This window comes from Vigna radiata, chromosome 10 (assembly GCF_000741045.1).
Source record: "Vigna radiata var. radiata cultivar VC1973A chromosome 10, Vradiata_ver6, whole genome shotgun sequence".
Lineage (NCBI taxonomy): Eukaryota > Viridiplantae > Streptophyta > Magnoliopsida > Fabales > Fabaceae > Vigna > Vigna radiata.
In genome coordinates, this window is record NC_028360.1 from 19,186,493 (window position 1) to 19,205,855 (window position 19,363).

Consider the following 19,363-nt stretch of genomic DNA (forward strand, 5'->3'; position numbering starts at 1 on the left):
TTCGTTTAATTAGATCATTTTTATTAATGTTGGCTAAACAATTTTGTTTTTCTTTTATTTTTTTAATTTTATAAAAATTGTTATGTGTGTAAACCAGCATTGTGTCATGTGTAGGGCTAGTGATGCCTCTTGCAATCAATATTTTATATTCAATTTGACTATGTCATTTTTTTATTTAATTTAGTTTTAATTTTTTAAAATATAACAATTGTGTCTCTGTCTAATTTGAGACAAAAAAATTTCAAAGTTTTATCGAATATTTTTTGGTTTAGGGTTACCATTAGTTTGAAATTATACTAAAATTTTTAAAAGTGGAAAGTGACACCATTGATTAGAAATTTTAAGAAGTTAAAAATCACATAAAATTATTTTCTTTTTAATTTTAAACTAACTTTAACCTGAATTTAAAACATTTAATAAAATTGTGAATTTCAATAAAAAAAATAGTATAACATTTATATAAAATTTTAATTTGGTTTCAATTTGGAGAAGTAAAAAATCGTTTCATTCTTTCAAAAAATAAGATTAAATTGAAAGAAATAACAAATTTTGAATGAATATAAAACGTTAATCCTAATTAAGAATGATAAAAAATTGGATCGAACATATATAATATCTATCCGTAATCCGATTCGTATAAAAAAATTATACTTTTCATTTACTCTGCTACTTGTGAAATACTTGCATAAAAAAATCCACCATAAGTTAACGAACAAGTAAATAAAAATAAATTTTAAAATTTTAAATAAAATCTAAATTAAATTTATAAAAAAACAAATAATATTTAAAAAATAAATTCAAATTAATAATACCGAAAACATTCAAATACAATTAATTTAAAAAATAATTCTTCTAAAATCAATACGGTAAGATTTATGTTCTCTTCAATGTTTTCTTTTTTCATTTTTGATCACTTAATTATTAAAACAAATAACACACAAATAAAATCATTAATAATATAATGAATAAATTAGATTAAAATATTAAAGAAATAAATATCAACATCATTATCAACTATGTTCTGTAATATTATATTAAGTTTAATGTTATTCATTTCAAACGTTGGTCATACACAATAATAATTTCAGAGTGTCTGTTTTTATATTACATCTCATATTTTCTCTTTATGTTTTAGCTGTATAAATTGTTATATGAATAATATTTCTCCTCTTAGAGTTCTAAGAAAATTTTGATCGAACAATTACACAATTACATCTCATATACCATATACTTATACTTATATATATATATATATATATATATATATATTTTACTATTTCAAATATAATTAAATCATATTTACAAAATAATAATAATAATCATAGAAAAAAATTATAATATTACCAAAATATTCAATATTAAAATAATATACTCTCGTTTTTTAAATATTAATAAAAATATTGGTTGTATAAATATCAAATTAAAGTATCAAATAACAAGAGAAAATTTAATAAATTATATAATATTAAGCAATTACGCATAACAAAAATTTTATAATAACTAAAATATTTATTAATTTTACAAATGATAAGTAGTTTAACTGATAAAAAATATTTATGACAATAAATTATTATATTGTAGTAAAGGAAATATATTTACACAATTAAAAATATTAAAAAGCTTGTCAAAACAATCGAAAAGTAATAAAAAGTAAGCAAGACAAATGTTTTTCAAATAAAAATATATATATTTGAACACCCCTTTAATTCAAATGTGACTCAAAAACTAGTTGATTCAATAAAATTGAGAACAATCGTTTAAACCTGACCACCATAAAAGAAAAAAATATGTAAATTGAATATTTGATTAAATTTTGTGGATATAAACAAACCAAACAATTGAGTAAGATAAAAAATAAACAAACAAAAAAACAAGTTACAAAACTAAAAACAAAGTATATATATATATATATAAGTTTTTAAAATTATTTAATAAATTATGAATATTTAGTTATTTAAATAAAAACAAGATAAAGATGAAAAATAATATTTAGACATATATGAAAACGGATATGTGCACATATCCCTTCTCATACCTAATTTAAAAAATTAATATTATTACTAATATTGATATTCAGTCAATAGAAATTTTATGTGAAAATGAAAACAAATATAGATAATATTTACATAAGTAAATTTATTTCTCATCACTGATCTCAATTAGAAAACCAGGATTGATACATCTAAAAATCGAAAAATGAAATTTATTCTGAAAACAATTTTTCCCTTAATTTAATATTCTACCTTTTCAAAATAAAATCATCGGAAATATCGAACTTTAAATCACATAACAATAACATTTTAAACAATGGTAAAATATAGTGGGAAGATGTAAAGAAGAGAGAAGAAGAAGAAAGAACATCACTTTCAAATTTTGTGAAAAATACTTATACGCATGAAGACATGGATTGAAATTTGTACTTCTTATTATTTAAAAACACGTGTAGTCAAATACTTAGATAAAATATTAACGAACGAAAATATAAGACGAGACTTGTAAAATAATTCACTGCGCTTCTATGAAAATGGTTGATTGATTGATTTATGATTACAAGAAATTGATTTGAGAATATATATTAAATTTAGTATATTATATATTCATATTTGTCTTATAATATACTTTTAAAATAAAATTTTATAAAATATTACAAATAGAAAAGTGCAAATGAAACTATATGTTAAAAACTTTATGAGCATTAATAAGTGTACACGTGTTGGTGTGTGTTTTGTCCAGTAGTTGGGAGATGGTGGAGGAGTTGATAACATTTAATACTAGCAAGAGAAAGAACAAAAATAGACATTCCATCCATAGATCATTTTTTGACCTTTTATCATTATAATTTTATTTTAATATTATTTTTAATAAATTTTAAAAGTAAACGGTCATAAATTATTGGTCCTTTGCTATTTAAAACCAATTAACTGAGAAAAAAAAAATCTTCATATATTATATATATAACTCCTTAAAATATATCAAATTGACAAAAATATTTTCGTATATTATATATTCTAAATATAAAATAAATGTAAATAAAAACGTTATCTTATAAATTAATTTCATAATACTTAACTAAGTTTAAAATGTTTTTTTAAGGTAACATTTTAAACAAATGGTTAACAATTTAATATACTTAACTAAACTAGATATAAATGTATTTTTGTGAGTTTGATTAAGATACAGATAAAAAAAATACTATTATTTGTTGATTATCAAAAGAATTCTTTATTATTTAGAAATAACTAATAACATTGATTAGATTTATATACAATCAGGCATGTAATCTAGACAATAGGAAAAACACCTATAATTTTGTTTTGATGTTTAAAATATATGATATTTCATCATGTTAAAGATTAACCCATTATTATTTTATTTAATAGTGAGGTTGAATTTGTTGTAACTAAAACATATACTTAGCAAGCCATATGGTTGAGAAAAATGATTGAAGAAGTACAAATTAAGCAAGCTACTAGAATGTTTTTGTGACAATAATTCCACAATCAAATTGTTAAAAACAATTAATTCCATATAAAAAAAAATCGAACATATTGATGTGAACTTTTATTTGTGGAGAGTATAAATTGAAAATTATATTTATTGAATGTAATACATTGAGTTAATTACTTTTAGTCTATTGATTACAATGTATCATATCATTTTTAGTGCTATGTAATAAAAGAAAATTTTCTAACAACTAGTATAATATTTTTACTAATCTTATATTAAAACGACTGATTAATATATTTGTTTATTTGTGATTGAAAAATTTCTTTTGGTTTGGGATAAATCTTAAAATGTATAGTAGTTATAATACATTATAAACTCATATTTATCTTATAATATAATTTTAAAAGAAAATAAAAATTGCAAACAGATAGCAGCAAAATTTTATGACCATAAAAGTACACACCATTGTGTCGGTCAGCAGATATGGCCGAGGAGTTGATAACATTTAATAGTACAACAAACTGTCATTATAAATGTGAAAAGAAAAGATAGATATAGAAAAAATGTGTAAGAATTTTTTTATAAAAAATTAATTTATTAAAATATTTATTTATTTTCTTAAAATAAAGTTTTCGAGAATAAATAAAATAAAACAAGGGAGTGTAATATTTTGATAAAGTAATGTTCTAAAATTGAATTAAAATATATTAAATAAAACATTTTATTATATATATAAGGGACTAATTACTTTCTAATTTTTGTTATTTTCTGTTTGAATTAATCAATCTATTAATGAAATATGCAATAAGTCAGTAATTTTTTTAAATGCCCACAATATAACTCTTTTTGAATTAAAGTTAACATAGTTAGTTTCGTAAATTATAAATGATGATATTTGCAAATTAAAATGATTAATATTTATTTTTAATTATTCATTAAAAATGAATAAGTTTCACAGTATTATTTTAAAAAATGAGATATTTAATAAATTATTTTATTGATAATAAAAAATATCATAAATGAATAAACAATATTAAAGCGTGTATAAACTTACATGATTAAAAAAAGTTCTGCAACAAGATGTTCTTTTGGGTTAATTTGTGATGCGGCTATGAACAATATGACAGTTGAAGAGTTATTGCAACAGTTTAACACTATGCATGAGTTAAAATAATTTTTTTGAATAAATTATGAAAATTTTATTTACAAATTAATTTTTAAAAGAAAGTATTTTTCAATTTTACATTTTAGAAATAGTTATGAGGAAAGTTATTTAAAGAAATTCTTCACCTCTTGGTTTGAAGTACACATTACTATAATAAAATAACAATTAAAAAAATTAAAATTATAATTTTTACTTGTTCAGCTTCTTATTCTTTTAAAAACTATAAAAAAATATTTATCAAATAAAATAATTATAATTTAAATTTTTTTTAATAAAAAATATTCAATCATCATTTTTTAATAAATTATATAACTAAACATACCAGATTAACCTCACTTTGAATTCAAAATTATAAAATAATAAATATATATGTAGATTTTATTCTATTAACTAATTAGATAAGAGATGAGTGAAATCTATATAACAATTAATATCATATAAAATTTAAAATTTTAAGATAATAAACTTAAAAATATTTGTTTATTATAACTGTGTCTAATAAACTTTTCCCTGAACAAAACTCTTATAAGAAGATGTGACATAGAAATGTAGAATTTCGGAAAGTATTATAGACAAAAATAATAATCATAATTACAGTTGTAAGAACGATAACCTTCCATACTCCCACTCGTCTGACCATATAAATATTGGACCAACTCTCATTATAACAACATAGTTTCAATCTTAAAAAATCAGAAAGTTGGTTGCAATAATAATTCCCTCTTTCTGCATTTTCCGACTATACTTTTCAACCTCATCAGCAGGTTTATTCTCCAACTGTTATTATTCTTTTACTCTGTACAATAATATTTTATATATGCTTTCGTCTTCAGTGTAATTTTATTTGATTGTTTAATTTCCTAATAAAAACACGTTTTTTAATGATAATTTTGATGAGTAATATTAACTTAGACACACATTTTATAACATTTAATTGTTTTATATCTACCATATTAAAGAACTGCATATTTAAACGCGGCCTTAATTTTAAGGGCAGAAGGAAATCTAGGAAGAGGGTGTGCAGAAAAAAAAAAGAAAGAAGAGAGGAAAATGTGGAGGCTGAAGATAGGAGAGGGAGGAAATGATCCATATCTGTTTAGCACAAATAATTTTGTGGGGAGACAGACATGGGAGTTTGATGCTGAAGCAGGCACTGCTCATCATAGAGACCAAGTTCAGCTTGCTCGTCAAAACTTCTATCAAAATCGTTTCCAGACCAAGGCTTGTGCTGATCGACTTTGGCGTTTTCAGGTACTTTTTTACTGTTTGTATAAAAAAATAAACCAAATTAATATTAATAGATGTTGGGAATCTAAAGGTGAATCTAAGTTCTATGTTAGATAGAAATGAGAAAGTAGAACACTAAAATCTATTAACTTATTGTTTTAAGATTTTTGATAAAGAATGATGTCAATCCTTTATATAATTAGACTCAGATATCATTGATGTTTGTATCTTCTGATGAATTCGCTCCTTAATACACTGCATAATACATTTCTTTGAACTGTATTGTGTTTTGAGTGTTACCAAGGTAACAATTATCGGTTCCTTTGAATTACATGGTCTTGTTAAATGGCAAAATTCCCACTAATGTTTGGTAAAAGCCTTCCTAAACTCCATTACTATATTTGATTTTTCTCTATTATTACTAATGTTATTTTAAATTGATCAATTTCACCATTGAATTTATACTTGACCTTATAAATTCACGCACTCTAATAAGGTTCTCATAACATGTCAAATTTAAGTTTCCATATTTCATTATTCTTGGATCTAAACATCAATTATTTTTTCCAAAAATGTTAATTTTTAGTACATTCTTCCAGAGTGTTTGATTCAGACATGTAAATAAAACAAAAATGATAATTTTGTCCTGGAGTCATTACATTCACAACAATATATCCGCGCATGAAAAGTGGTCTCAATTGCTTTTGTACAATTTGAAATGTCTCTATCTCATTAAAAACTATTTCAAACGTCTTTATCTCATTGAAGACTATTTCAAATGTCTCTATTTGTTTGTTCATTCTACTCCACACAACTTTTTAAAACAATACAAAACTAATCGAAGAAACAAAAATAACTTACAAGTTAACAGTGACTTTTGGCATGAAAATTATGTTTATCATACCAAAACACCAGCTAATAACATATATGGATTGATTATCAATAATTTTTAATTTTAAAGATTTTTACTATTTATTAAATTTTAAAGATTTTGAGAGAGAATACGTTGAAAGAAAGAATAGCGAAAGTGAAGATCGAAGATGGTGAAAAAGTAAGTTTGGAGAAAACTACAAACACAGTGAAAAGGGCTGCTTCTTACCTTTCTGCACTACAAACCAGTGATGGCCATTGGCCTGCTCATCTTGCAGGTTCCCTCTTCTTTACACCTGCATTGGTAAGTTCTATAACATTTTTATTTTAAATTATAATCAATTGAAATTATTCAACTGAGAAATTGGTATTTATGTAAGTTTCTTTGTATAACAATATTGCAGGTCATTTGTTTATACATTACAGGACATCTTGATTCAGTATTCTCACAAGAACATCGTAAAGAAATTCTTCGCTACACATATTGTCACCAGGTATATATATATTTAATTTAAAATTGTGGAGTAATTTAAAGACTAAAAGATTATTTAGTCTGATTATCTTTTCTGGGAAACATTGGAAGAACGAAGATGGAGGTTGGGGACTGCACATAGAAAGTCACAGCACCATGTTTTGCACTGCACTTAATTATATATGTTTGCGAATTCTCGGAGAAGGACCGAATGCGAATGCTTGTGCTAACGCAAGAAAGTGGATTCGAGATCATGGTGGTGTAACGCATATACCTTCGTGGGGGAAATTCTGGCTTTCAGTACGAATATTTTTCTGTGCCATTTAAATACGTAAATATATATATATATATATATATGCATGCATGAATCTTACTGATTACGTATTTACAGGTACTTGGTGTAGTTGACTGGTGTGGAAGCAACCCAATGCCTCCAGAATTTTGGATCCTTCCTTCTTTTCTTCCTATGCATCCGGGTTAAATTAATTAATTAATTAATTAATTTTTATTTCTTACTATTTCTGGAATATATATATCATATCCAATTGTTAAATTCTGTATTTATTTTATCTCATTGATACAGGTAAAATGTGGTGTTATTGTCGATTGGTATACATGCCCATGTCTTATTTATATGGAAAGAAATTCATGGCTCCTATCACACCATTAGTAGCAAAGTTGAGAGAAGAGCTTTTTGTTGAACCTTACGATAAAAATACTTGGAGGAAAGCACGTCATACATGTGCAAAAGTAAGATAATTATTAATCAGCAATGTACATTGTGTAAGTAATTTTATATTTAGGAAAATGAAAACAAAATTATTTATTAATTAAGGAATGTTATTTTACATTTTTTACGAATCACAGGAAGATCTTTACTATCCTCATCATTGGATACAAGATCTAATATGGGATAGTTTATATGTATTCACCGAACCCCTTCTAAATCGATGGCCTTTGAACAAGTTAGTAAGAGAAAAAGCACTTGAAGTAACAATGAAACATATCCACTATGAAGATGAAAACAGTCGATATATTGCTATTGGATGTGTGGAAAAGGTAAACATCATCATTTTGAATATGGTAGTATTTTAAATAAAGTTTTTATAGTTTTTATCTGGAATTCATTAAAAGGTCACCGTCGTGCTTATATTTTCTAGGTTTTATGCATGCTTGCTTGTTGGGTAGAAGATCCAAATGGAGATGCTTTCAAAAAGCATCTTGCAAGGATCCCAGACTGTTTATGGATTTCAGAAGATGGAATGACCATGCAGGTAAATATATTGGATTATTACTTAGTTGCAAATATTGGTTGATAATGGTAAAAAGTGTATGATAATTAAACTGATTAATCCATTTGTTTATATATATAATGCAGGGAATTGGAACCCAGTCATGGGATGCTGGTTTCATTGTTCAAGCTCTACTAGCCACTAACCAAGTAGATGATTTAGGTCCCACACTTGCAAAAGCACACGATTTCATCAAGAAATCTCAGGTTACAATTACGTATATCAAGTTGAAGAAGAAAGCTCTTACGTTTATTAACTTCATCTATAATTAATGTATAATCTGTTAAGAAATAAATTTTAAAAAAAAATTATGTTAATCCCATAAAATAGAATTTTAAGGTAAGGTTTGTAATTCAGTTAACAAATTATTTTGGACCTATAGTTTTCATTGAAATCATGACTAGCAATAACTTGATTCAAGCAATTACGTAATCAATAACTAAATAATGATAAAATTGTAGTTAATTTCAAAACAAAATTTTCATTCAATATTAGTTTTATCCAGCACAAAAAATGTTGACATTCTAATTTTATAGGTAACGGAAAATCCTTCAGGAGATTTTAGGAGTATGTATCGTGCTATTTGTAAAGGGTCATGGGCCCTGGCAGATAGAGACCAAGCATGGCAAGTTTCTGACACCACTGCAGAATGTTTAAAGGTATAATTAACTAGTACTTATAATTAAGGTCACGTAATTTTTAGTTTTGTTTAAAAAGTTTCGTGTACAAAACAACTCCACGTCTTAACTTAACGAATTAATTATCCTATGTTTCAGTGTTGTTTACTTTTATCAATGTTGCCACAAGAGATTGTGGGAGAAAAAATGGACCTTCAAAAGATACATGATTCAGTCAATCTGATACTGTCACTGCAGGTGAGTATCATTAAATTTATGGTGACATGCTTTCAATTGATTGATTTTTTTTTTCATATCGCATTTATTATTAGAATAAGATGTTTTATGCATGCTATTTGTTATAAAACTTTAAAGTTACTTTATAGAGTGCAAACGGAGGTATGGCTGCATGGGAGCCAGCAAGAGCTCAGAAATGGTTAGAAGTAAGTGTTGTATTAATTAATGTTGCAATGTGTATACATTCAATATTAAGTATGGATTAATTAATTAACTTGGTTATTAATTACTTACTAGCTATTGAATCCTACGGAATTCTTTGCTGACATAGTAGTTGAGCATGAGTACGTTGAATGCACTGCATCATCGATTGAAGTTTTAGTGTTGTTCAAAAAGCTCTATCCAGAGCATAGGAAGGAAGAGATTGAGAATTTCATTGGTAAAGCTGTAACATTCATTGAAGATTCACAATTAGAAGATGGTTCTTGGTATGGAAATTGGGCAGTTTGCTTCACTTACTGCTCTTGGTTTGCAATCGGAGGTTTAGTTGCTGCCGGAAAAAGTTACAAAAACTGTGTTGCTATTCGTAAAGGTGTGGAATTTCTACTTAAAATACAAAATGAGGATGGTGGATGGGGAGAGAGTTACCTTTCTTGCCCAAGGAAGGTTTGTAATTAAATCATCGTTTGTGATATAATTATAAACAATGCTAATAACTTATTACTAACAATGTTTTAATGAATGAATTTTTATATATGATTAAGGAGTATGTGCCTCTTGAAGGAGGTCGATCAAATATCGTGCAGACATCTTGGGCTCTCATGGCTTTAATTCTTTCTCAGCAGGTGCATTTCTCATCTGCATCTGTATATATTCACTGTCTTCAAATTAGATAGTAAAATTTCATTTTCAAAATTTTGTATGTAGGCTGAAAGAGACCCAACTCCCCTTCATCGTGCAGCAAAATTACTAATCAATTCTCAGTTAGAAGATGGTGATTGGCCACAACAAGTATATATATTTCAAATCTCAATTCTTTCCATTTCATTTTATGACTCGAATCGATATACATACATGCTTAGATCATAGTAATAAGACAACACTAAAAAATATAAGACCTTTTCAATTATAGTACTTTTTTTTTTTCAATTTTTGTTTTTGATTTAATTCCTATAAAATCATAAACTCTCTCTATAACCTTGTTCAATTGAAAAGAAAAAGAAAAGTTGCATGGAAATAACATTGTTGAATTTGGTTGTGTTTTGTATTTGTTTTGAAATCGATAAATTAGAATGATGTTTTATTTTTAATTTTTGTTTGTGATTTTTATGGCAGGAAACCCTCGGAGTATACTTGAGGAATTGCTTGGTTCATTACCCTCTTTATAGAAATGTTTTTCCAATGCGGGCTTTGGCTGAATATCGTACAAATGTTCTATTGCATTCTGGGCAGCTTCTTCCTGCATCGTCATAATTTCATTCCGTATAATTTGAAATACATTATTTTTATTTCAGATTATATATTCTAAAATATAATTTTTATATTTTAAATTATTTATTTTAGAATATAAATGTTTCGGTAGGATTGATATTCCTAATCAAAATATTCAAAATTGTTTTCTCTATCTTTCAGTTGAACTATTTTCTCTCTTCTCCTTATCCTAGCTGGGGGAAGGATGTACAGACTTCCACAGGCCCAAGTGAATGATTTTAAGTAATAATCTTGTAATAAAGATTAGTGATCAGAATTCTCCTTGTTCAACACATATTTAAAATCATCTTAGAAGCTTTCATTATTTCATTAATTATAATTAATGAATGTTATTATTATTGATTACTCTTTAATTATCTTAACAGTTGTCTTTATTGATTGATTACTGAGTTAATTATTTGTTTGTTCTGTCAATTGGCATGACGGATACAAAATAAAAAATTCATTTCAAATTATATATCTAAAATGTAAAATTTATATTTTGAATCACACTAAAATAAAAAAAAAAAAAATATGGGGATCCAGATGAAATTATGAAGGTGGAAGAAGAAGTTGTCTGCCCTCCATTACTATTTGAATTGCAAAAAAATATATAAGCTCAGAAGCCACAGCGTCTTTTGCTATGTCATTTGTTTAAGACCATTAAAAGTGCTTTGTGGGTTGTTTTAATGGTTTACACAGTGTTTGTCTGGAACAAAGCATAGTTAAACAAGAATAAATTTAAAATGTAACATAAAATATTAATTAACAAACTGATAAAATCATAGTAAACACAATATTGAATTATCACAGAAGATCTTGTAGATTTACACGATAAAAATAAGTAATAAATTATTAAATAATAACCATTCATTTTGCATCTATTATGTCGCTCGTGAGCTTATTTATTTTAAAATATGTTATAGAAATATAAACATTAAAAAGAATATCATTACAAACCTTGCATCAAAGCTAAGCTCATTCTTCATGAAATAATGTCATTATTGTTTTATTTTGAATAAGATTTGATTATAATATCTTAAATAAGGTTTTTATTTCAATGATCAACATTGGTTTTTCTTTTGAACACATCATATTACTGGTATAAAATTATAAAACAAAGGAACAAAAACGGTATACTTAAATTTGGTTCCTGAAATTTGCTATAGAAACATTCAACACAATGCGGTTTTGATTCTACCCTCAGTCAACAACTGCGGCTTCTAAAATTTGATATTTTATTGCAGGACGCGTTTTCACGTTCTTTTTTTGAAAAACGGTATTCTAGATTTAGAACTTTCTCTCATTACCAGTAAATCATTAATCTGTTTAGACCCTTTAAATGATATAGTATCACCAATTGGAGCGCAATCCACGAAAAGAAAACATAATCAACACTAAAAGTAGAGTATTAAATTAATATTTGACAGATTAATAATGTATAAAACCGCAGTCTTACTGGCAATTTCTCAGAAACTTCGTCTTAGCATAATGTGTATATGAACTGAATGAATTAAGAAAAAAGATCATGTTATAATCTTATGTGATTCTTTAGTGAATAGAATCTCAAAGGAGAATACTTTAGCATATATTTATTTCAAAAACTATACTTAAGATCATAAGTTTCACTAAAACGTATTGATGTGACATCACTTTCCACCGTTTGAAAAGATGGCCAACCCCTCTACAAAATTAATCGAAAAAGGGAAGTAGCATTTCATCAGCTGAATGGGAGCACTGTGAGTCAACTAAAGGCTGATTGTGACAAAAATATACAAGAATTTGAGGCACTTCTCCTTCGACCATTAAGACTTCAACTCCATATTTATAGTTAATATGAAATAACTCCATATAGATTGATATATACTACTATGATTTGTGGTATAGTTTTCATTTTTTCTGACAAAAAGTAATAGTAATATCATATGGTTACCTCACTAATTCAGCCTTCTGTTGAAGAGACAGCTAACCACAATGCAAAGTCAAACAAGATTTTCTATTGAATCACGGAGTAGGATTGTACAAGCATTAAGTTCATAGTTCTGCACACTAAGGGCTGAGCACTAATATTATGGTTTTCCCAAGTTACACTTGTTTGCTAAATGCTTTGTTCATAGTCTTTTGCATCATTTTCCTGGGTTTGACCTCTGCTAGGGACACCCTTACATATTCTCAATCCATAAGAGACTCAGAGATAGTAACCTCGAACGACAGTGTCTTCGTACTTGGTTTCTTCAGTCCTCAGAATTCAACGCACCGCTATGTAGGAATCTGGTACCTTTCTGACTCCAACGTCATATGGATAGCTAATAGAGACCAACCGCTCCTTGATTCTTCTGGGGTTTTGAAAATCTCCAAAGATGGTAACCTGGTTCTAGTTGATGGAAAAAACCATGCTATTTGGTCGTCCAATGTGTCAAACACTGCAACAACGAACGCCACTGCTCAAATTTCCCGTTATGGGAATCTAGTGCTCAAAGACGACTCCACGGGACGGACCATATGGGAGAGTTTCGAGCATCCTTGCGATGCAGCAGTGCCAACCATGAAGATCAGTGCTAACAAAGTCACAGGTGAGAAAATACAGTTTGTGTCAAGGAAAAGTGCTTCCGATCCTTCTACTGGCTATTTCTCTGCTTCCCTTGAGCGTTTGCATGCTCCAGAGGTGTTTCTATGGATTAATGGAACTCGGCCTTATTGGAGGACTGGCCCATGGAATGGTAGAATCTTCATTGGGACACCATTGATGTCAACTGGGTATCTTTATGGATGGAGTGTAGGATATGAAGGAAATGATATTGTTTATCTGACTTACAGTTTTGCCGACCCATCTTCGTTTGGAATCCTTACCTTGTCTCCAGAAGGAAAGATTAAATTGGTAAGGTATTATAACAATAAGAAAGGGTTGACTTTGGATCTGGGAATTTCTGATTGCGATGTTTATGGGACATGTGGGGCATTCGGAAGCTGTAATGAGCAGAGTTCACCAATATGTAGCTGTTTGAGTGGATTTGAGGCCAGGAATCAAGAGGAGTGGAGAAGGAAAAATTGGACTGGTGGGTGTGTCAGAAAGGTGCCACTCCAGTGTGAGAGGTTTAACAATGGGAGTGAAGCTGTACAAGAAGATAGATTTTTGAAACTTGAAACAATGAAAGTACCAGATTTTGCTGAGAGATTAGATGTTGAGGAAGGTCAGTGTGGAACACAGTGCTTGAAGAATTGCTCTTGTTTGGCATATGCATACGATGCTGGCATTGGATGCTTGTATTGGACTAGGGACTTAGTTGACTTGCAAAAATTCCAAACTGCAGGCATTGATCTCTACATCCGTCTCGCCCATTCAGAATTTCAATCCAGTATGATATTTTTATTGTTCTTTGTTTATGTTTATTCTTAACGAGTTATAGAATCTATTATTCCAATTTCTTGTTCATGTCTGTCTGATTCTGAATGTGTTTTCTTTAAACTTTTGTAGGTAATGCACAAGAGCATACTAATAAAAGAAGAGGCAAGGAATTAATCATCGGAATTACAGCGGCAACTGCTGGAGCAATCATCTTGGCCATCTGTGCTTATCTAGCCATTCGTAGATTTCACTCTCGTAAGGGAACTGCCGAAGATTCGGGTAATCAAGCCTTAAACACAAACAACAAAATAGAACTAGGCAAACTAACACTGAAGAAGAATAAATAGGGCTTCCTTTTGTTATATGTTCTTTAATCTGTGATGTCAACCATTTGATACAAAACAATTTACAGCAGCTCTGAATTCGGAAAGTGTAAGATTGTAGATTCTTGAACATGTACAAAATCTAATACATTTGGAACATGTTCAGGAAGTGAGAAACACATAGTAACTGCGGTCCAGAAACCAGCAAAACTGGATGAGCTACCGTTATTTGAATTTGAAGTCGTTGAAAATGCTACAAACAGTTTTCACTTAGCTAATACGCTTGGAAAGGGTGGTTTTGGTCCAGTGTACAAGGTAATATTTTGACTAGTGACATTCATATCACGTATTTCCAAAACTTCCATTTTAACTTTGCTCAATTTCTCTTAATAGGGACTATTGCCAGATGGTCAAGAAATTGCAGTGAAAAGACTCTCAAGAGCATCTGGACAAGGTGTAGAAGAATTTATGAATGAAGTGATGGTGATTTCTAAACTTCAACATCGCAATCTTGTAAAACTTCTTGGCTGCTGCATTGAAGGAGACGAAAAGATGCTCATATATGAATTCATGCCAAATAAAAGTTTGGATGCATTCATATTTGGTTAGTAAAGTGAAATATGGACAATTTATTCAGTTGCTGCTAACCTATTTTGGCTAAATTTCTTTTTCATTTTCAGATCCACTCCGGCGGAAACTTCTAGACTGGACAAAACGTTTTACTATAGTTGAAGGAGTTGCTCGGGGCTTACTCTATCTCCATAGGGATTCTAGATTAAAAATTATACATAGAGATTTGAAGGCAAGCAATATCTTACTAGATGCAGATATGAATCCCAAAATATCAGACTTTGGTTTGGCTAGAATATACAAAGGCGAGGATGAAGTTAATACTAAGAGGGTTGTTGGCACATAGTAAGTATGCTTTACTGTACTTATATTATTAGCATAAAGTTTACTTTGAGAATTAACTTTTATGTGATGTGAATAAAAAAATAGTGGCTACATGTCCCCTGAGTATGCTATGGAAGGATTGTTTTCTGAGAAATCAGATGTGTATAGCTTCGGAGTTTTGCTACTAGAGATTATCAGTGGAAAAAGAAACACTAGTTTTCGAAATGATGACCAGTCTCTCAGCCTTATAGGATATGTAAGTCTCTTCCCATCTCACGGCCTTCTTATTTGCATACAGCCTTTGTTTGCTTGCTAATATTTCAATTCATTTTTACTTAGGCGTGGAATCTATGGAACGAAGAGAATATTAGGGTTTTGGTTGATCCAGAGATATCAGTTTCAGGATCTGAGAATCATATTTTGAGGTGCATCCACATTGCATTTCTTTGTGTGCAAGAAGTTGCAAAAACTAGACCAACTATGACTACTGTGCTCTCAATGCTTAACAGTGAGATTTCCCATCTACCTCCTCCTAGGCAAGTTGCATTTGTTCAGAAGCAAAGTTCATCAAGTTTAGAGTCTTCTTCTCAAGAAAATAATTGTAACTCCAACAACCATGTAACTCTTACTGATATCCAAGGAAGATAACAATATAGAACCCTTTTCAAAGAAAATTTCTGCCATTCTATATGCTGATGTTTATTCAGTTATGTTTATCCACTGGCAGTCTTATTTTCTAGATAATCAAACATTCAATATAAAGTAATCATTTAATCATGGCCTTTATTAAACTATCTGGCAGCAGTGCTTATTAATTATGGATAAAAGAGGATGATGAAAATTCTAGAATAAAAATCACTTTACAATGGAAGCCTTTGGAAAGAGCAAATGACAATGGAACAGACGTCAAATTGTAGAAAATAAATAAAGTAGTCAATATTGGCGGCTCAATATAAGATGAAAATTCAGAAGCCAAAACTGCTAAACCTGTAATCATAACAGGACTTGTAATCATATTCTTTTCTGCTGTTTTCTCTATTCTTTATACTGCTTATGCAAAGATTGTCATGACAGTGAGTGGTTGTCATGGATTCAACATTGTAGTTAAAAACATGAAAGCCAAGGATTGGCGCAAGGGATCTGGTTACCTAAGTTTATTTTCTATTCATTGCTATATTTGAACAAATGGATGTACTTCTCCAAGAAACTGAAATTATTATGTGATCCATCGTGGGTTGAAAATTACCATGTAAATAGTGAATTAACGCATATATTTACGATTTACAATGCAGTTATATCATTATTAATATTATTAAAATAATATATGTTGGTGCTTAGCCGAGTAAGCAAAGGAAAGCAAGGGAAAGAAGGAAAGCATAAGTTATACCGTGTGGCTAAGCTGGAACCATAACAAACCTTTACAACGGACGGACATATTCACAATGCAGAATAAAGATCGCAATTTAAGTCAAGGAATCCTCTCTCATTAGGGTAAAATTTTTATTATTATTCGTTTTTTTAATATTTTAAACAGACATTTTCAATGCTTTCAGAAGTTAAGGAAATAAGTTTTAAAAAGAATATATCACAAATTTATTTACAAACAAATCAATATTAGAATTTGAATACAAATAAAGGCCTAGTACTATTTGCATATGGCCCAATTGAAAAGGCCCAAGTAAAATCAGGATGCTCGAATTGGCCATCTGGCGTGTTTACTGGCCCAGCTGTTCTAAGCCAATTTTGCTAATTCCAAATTTATCAGCAAAATTGAGAACTAATAAAACACTTATTTCAGAAATTCTTATCAGTGTATATCTAAGTCACCATTAGGTGGAAAATTCGATAACTCTCTCAATAAATTTATAATAGACATTGTGTTTCCAAAAATGGATTGTCTGGTGAAATTTCTCTCTTTATTTATAGCTAGTAGGATAATTTTTCCAAAGGAAAAATCATCACCCGCGATCACTTTCGTTGTAAATTTTCCAAGTTAAACATTTCGATGACATAAAAGACGATACCTGCACATACTTTTTTGTGTTGAATAATACCTTTTTTTAAAGCACTGTGAATGATGTTTTATTGCAAAATTTTGTATAAGCGACACTTTATACCGCCAGCTACATTACTTGCGATTGTATGTTACTATTTGTAACTCGACACTTGAATCTCAAGAAAGGAACAAAATCATTGGACGACGAATCCCATAGATGTCTTGAGTTTCATGCACGAAATTCTGAAAGTGATAAAAGTAGAAATTAAATAAAAGTTTCAGAAACAGGTAGGTCCAATGTTATCCTTCATCAGTTGACAGCAATATATAAGCGGCACCATTTCACAGGCTTCTTCCATCAAACACCACACCTTCATTGAAGAGTTTTTGAAATGGCTCATCCTACCTCACAGCCAGCAGAAGGAAGCAAGCGAAAACGTTCAAACCTTCTCCGTTACCTAGCGATGGTGATACTGGCCTTGATCATCCTTGTGGGAATAGCCGTGATCATAGTCTGGTTGGTTGTGAAGCCTAAAAAGTTGGAGTACAGTGTGGAGAATGCTGCAATCCACAACTTCAACTTGACGGATGCAAACCACCTCTATGCAAACTTCGATTTCACTATAAGATCATACAATCCAAATTCTAGAGTCTCCATATACTATGACACTGTCGAGGTGTCAGTGCGTTATGAGGACCAAACTCTTGCCACCAATGCTGTTCAGCCATTCTTCCAGTCACATAAAAATGTCACCAGGCTGCATGTGGGCCTGACGGCCCAAACAGTGGCCCTGTATGAGTCCGTGCCTAAGGACCTTAAGCTTGAGAAATCCTCAGGGGATATTGAGTTAGATGTGTTGGTGAGGGCAAGGATAAGGTTCAAAGTTGGGTCGTGGAAATCCAAGCATCGAGTTTTGAGGATATTTTGTTCTCCTGTCTTGCTACATTTCTCTAAAGCCAAGAGTTTCCAGAGGGTCCCTTGTGAAGTAGAACTCTAAACAATCTATTAATTATTATTATTTCTTTTCTACTTTTTCTGTCCTTCTTACTGTCTCATTGCTAATTGATGTTATCATTCTTTGTCAGTGTTTTTGTAATTTTTTTTGTCTTGGCTTGTTAATTGGTTTTGGTTTTCCTGTATGTTGAAGAAATGGTTAAAAAAAGCTGTAATTCATCCAATTGATGCAAATGTTGTAACTTTGTGAGCATTGGCTGTGTCCTCCTTCAAAGTTATATACTATTATTAATGGCGGTGAAATTGGATTAAATCCTCCTATGGTGAGGTTTGGTTTCTCTTTGGGAGAATGCTCCCATTAACTTTTGGTCAATCCATATGTTTACTGAGCTTTAGTGGAGAAATTGATCCTCCTATGACGAGGTTTGCTTTTCCGTGGGGACAAATTCAAATACAGTGTTTGACTGCTAAATTAATTAACCAAGTTTTAGTTATTTTTATCTTTCCATTTTTAATTATCTTATTAACTCATTTTTTCCTTCTTTTAATTTCCTTTAACTTATGAATAAACTTGTAAGGCAGAAGATTGCAGCCTTACAAATCAATGAAGTTAAGATGAGATCATAACATACGCACAGAAATAGTATATGAATCTGTATGAGGATTTAATGTAGCCAGGAGTCACAAACAAACAGAGTCATCAATCTCCATCATGATTGGCGTGTGAGTGAAGCATTAAATGTAAGCAGTTAGTCAGAGTGTTGAGTTACGACTTCTTCGTGTGTGTGTGTATATATATTCCAACTCCAAACTTACTTTTCTTCAAAACAATTTAGCTCCATCAATCATCACACCAAAATACATATACACATTAACAGTGCCTTTCTATTACCCAAATTCCAGGTAACTGCAACTAGGTATATTTCTTTTTACTTTTTGTTTTCTAAAAAATATAAATAATTGTTACTTTTTAGAGTTTAATTACGTTTTAAATACAATATTTGCAATTAAAGCTTTTGTAAGTATATAGGCTACTTCTTTTGACAAAAGTT

At 29.4% G+C, this 19,363-nt stretch overlaps 3 protein-coding genes across 5 annotated transcripts; all 3 read left to right on the forward strand.

The window, feature by feature from the left end:
* The first annotated feature begins 5,293 nt into the window (after nt 1–5,293).
* On the forward strand, nt 5,294–10,834 carry LOC106775015 (beta-amyrin synthase). 3 transcript variants are annotated; one of them, XM_014662037.2, is made up of 17 exons: nt 5,294–5,376; nt 5,610–5,863; nt 6,828–7,013; nt 7,114–7,203; nt 7,293–7,481; nt 7,573–7,657; nt 7,765–7,931; nt 8,049–8,240; nt 8,342–8,455; nt 8,560–8,679; nt 9,010–9,132; nt 9,250–9,348; nt 9,477–9,533; nt 9,625–9,993; nt 10,092–10,172; nt 10,255–10,338; nt 10,663–10,834. In XM_014662037.2, exons 2-17 carry the CDS (start codon nt 5,663–5,665, stop codon nt 10,798–10,800), a joined length of 2,295 nt encoding a protein of 764 aa, XP_014517523.1. In that variant the 5' UTR covers nt 5,294–5,376; nt 5,610–5,662; the 3' UTR covers nt 10,801–10,834. The 3 variants fall into 3 exon arrangements, with proteins under 3 accessions (XP_014517523.1, XP_014517524.1, XP_014517525.1); XM_014662038.2 differs by having other exon boundaries at nt 5,300–5,376; nt 5,605–5,863; XM_014662039.2 differs by having other exon boundaries at nt 5,305–5,376; nt 5,572–5,863.
* A 1,867-nt stretch (nt 10,835–12,701) lies between these two features.
* On the forward strand, nt 12,702–16,104 carry LOC111240532 (G-type lectin S-receptor-like serine/threonine-protein kinase At1g11330). Its single transcript, XM_022787046.1, has 7 exons — nt 12,702–14,153; nt 14,273–14,422; nt 14,633–14,781; nt 14,860–15,070; nt 15,147–15,381; nt 15,466–15,616; nt 15,700–16,104. Exons 1-7 carry the CDS (start codon nt 12,869–12,871, stop codon nt 16,006–16,008), a joined length of 2,490 nt encoding a protein of 829 aa, XP_022642767.1. The 5' UTR covers nt 12,702–12,868; the 3' UTR covers nt 16,009–16,104.
* A 1,315-nt stretch (nt 16,105–17,419) lies between these two features.
* Nucleotides 17,420–18,784, forward strand: LOC106775018 (uncharacterized protein At1g08160). Its single transcript, XM_014662043.2, has one exon. The coding sequence runs from the start codon at nt 17,749–17,751 to the stop codon at nt 18,352–18,354; it is 606 nt and encodes a 201-aa protein (XP_014517529.1). The 5' UTR covers nt 17,420–17,748; the 3' UTR covers nt 18,355–18,784.
* The last annotated feature ends 579 nt before the right edge of the window (nt 18,785–19,363 follow it).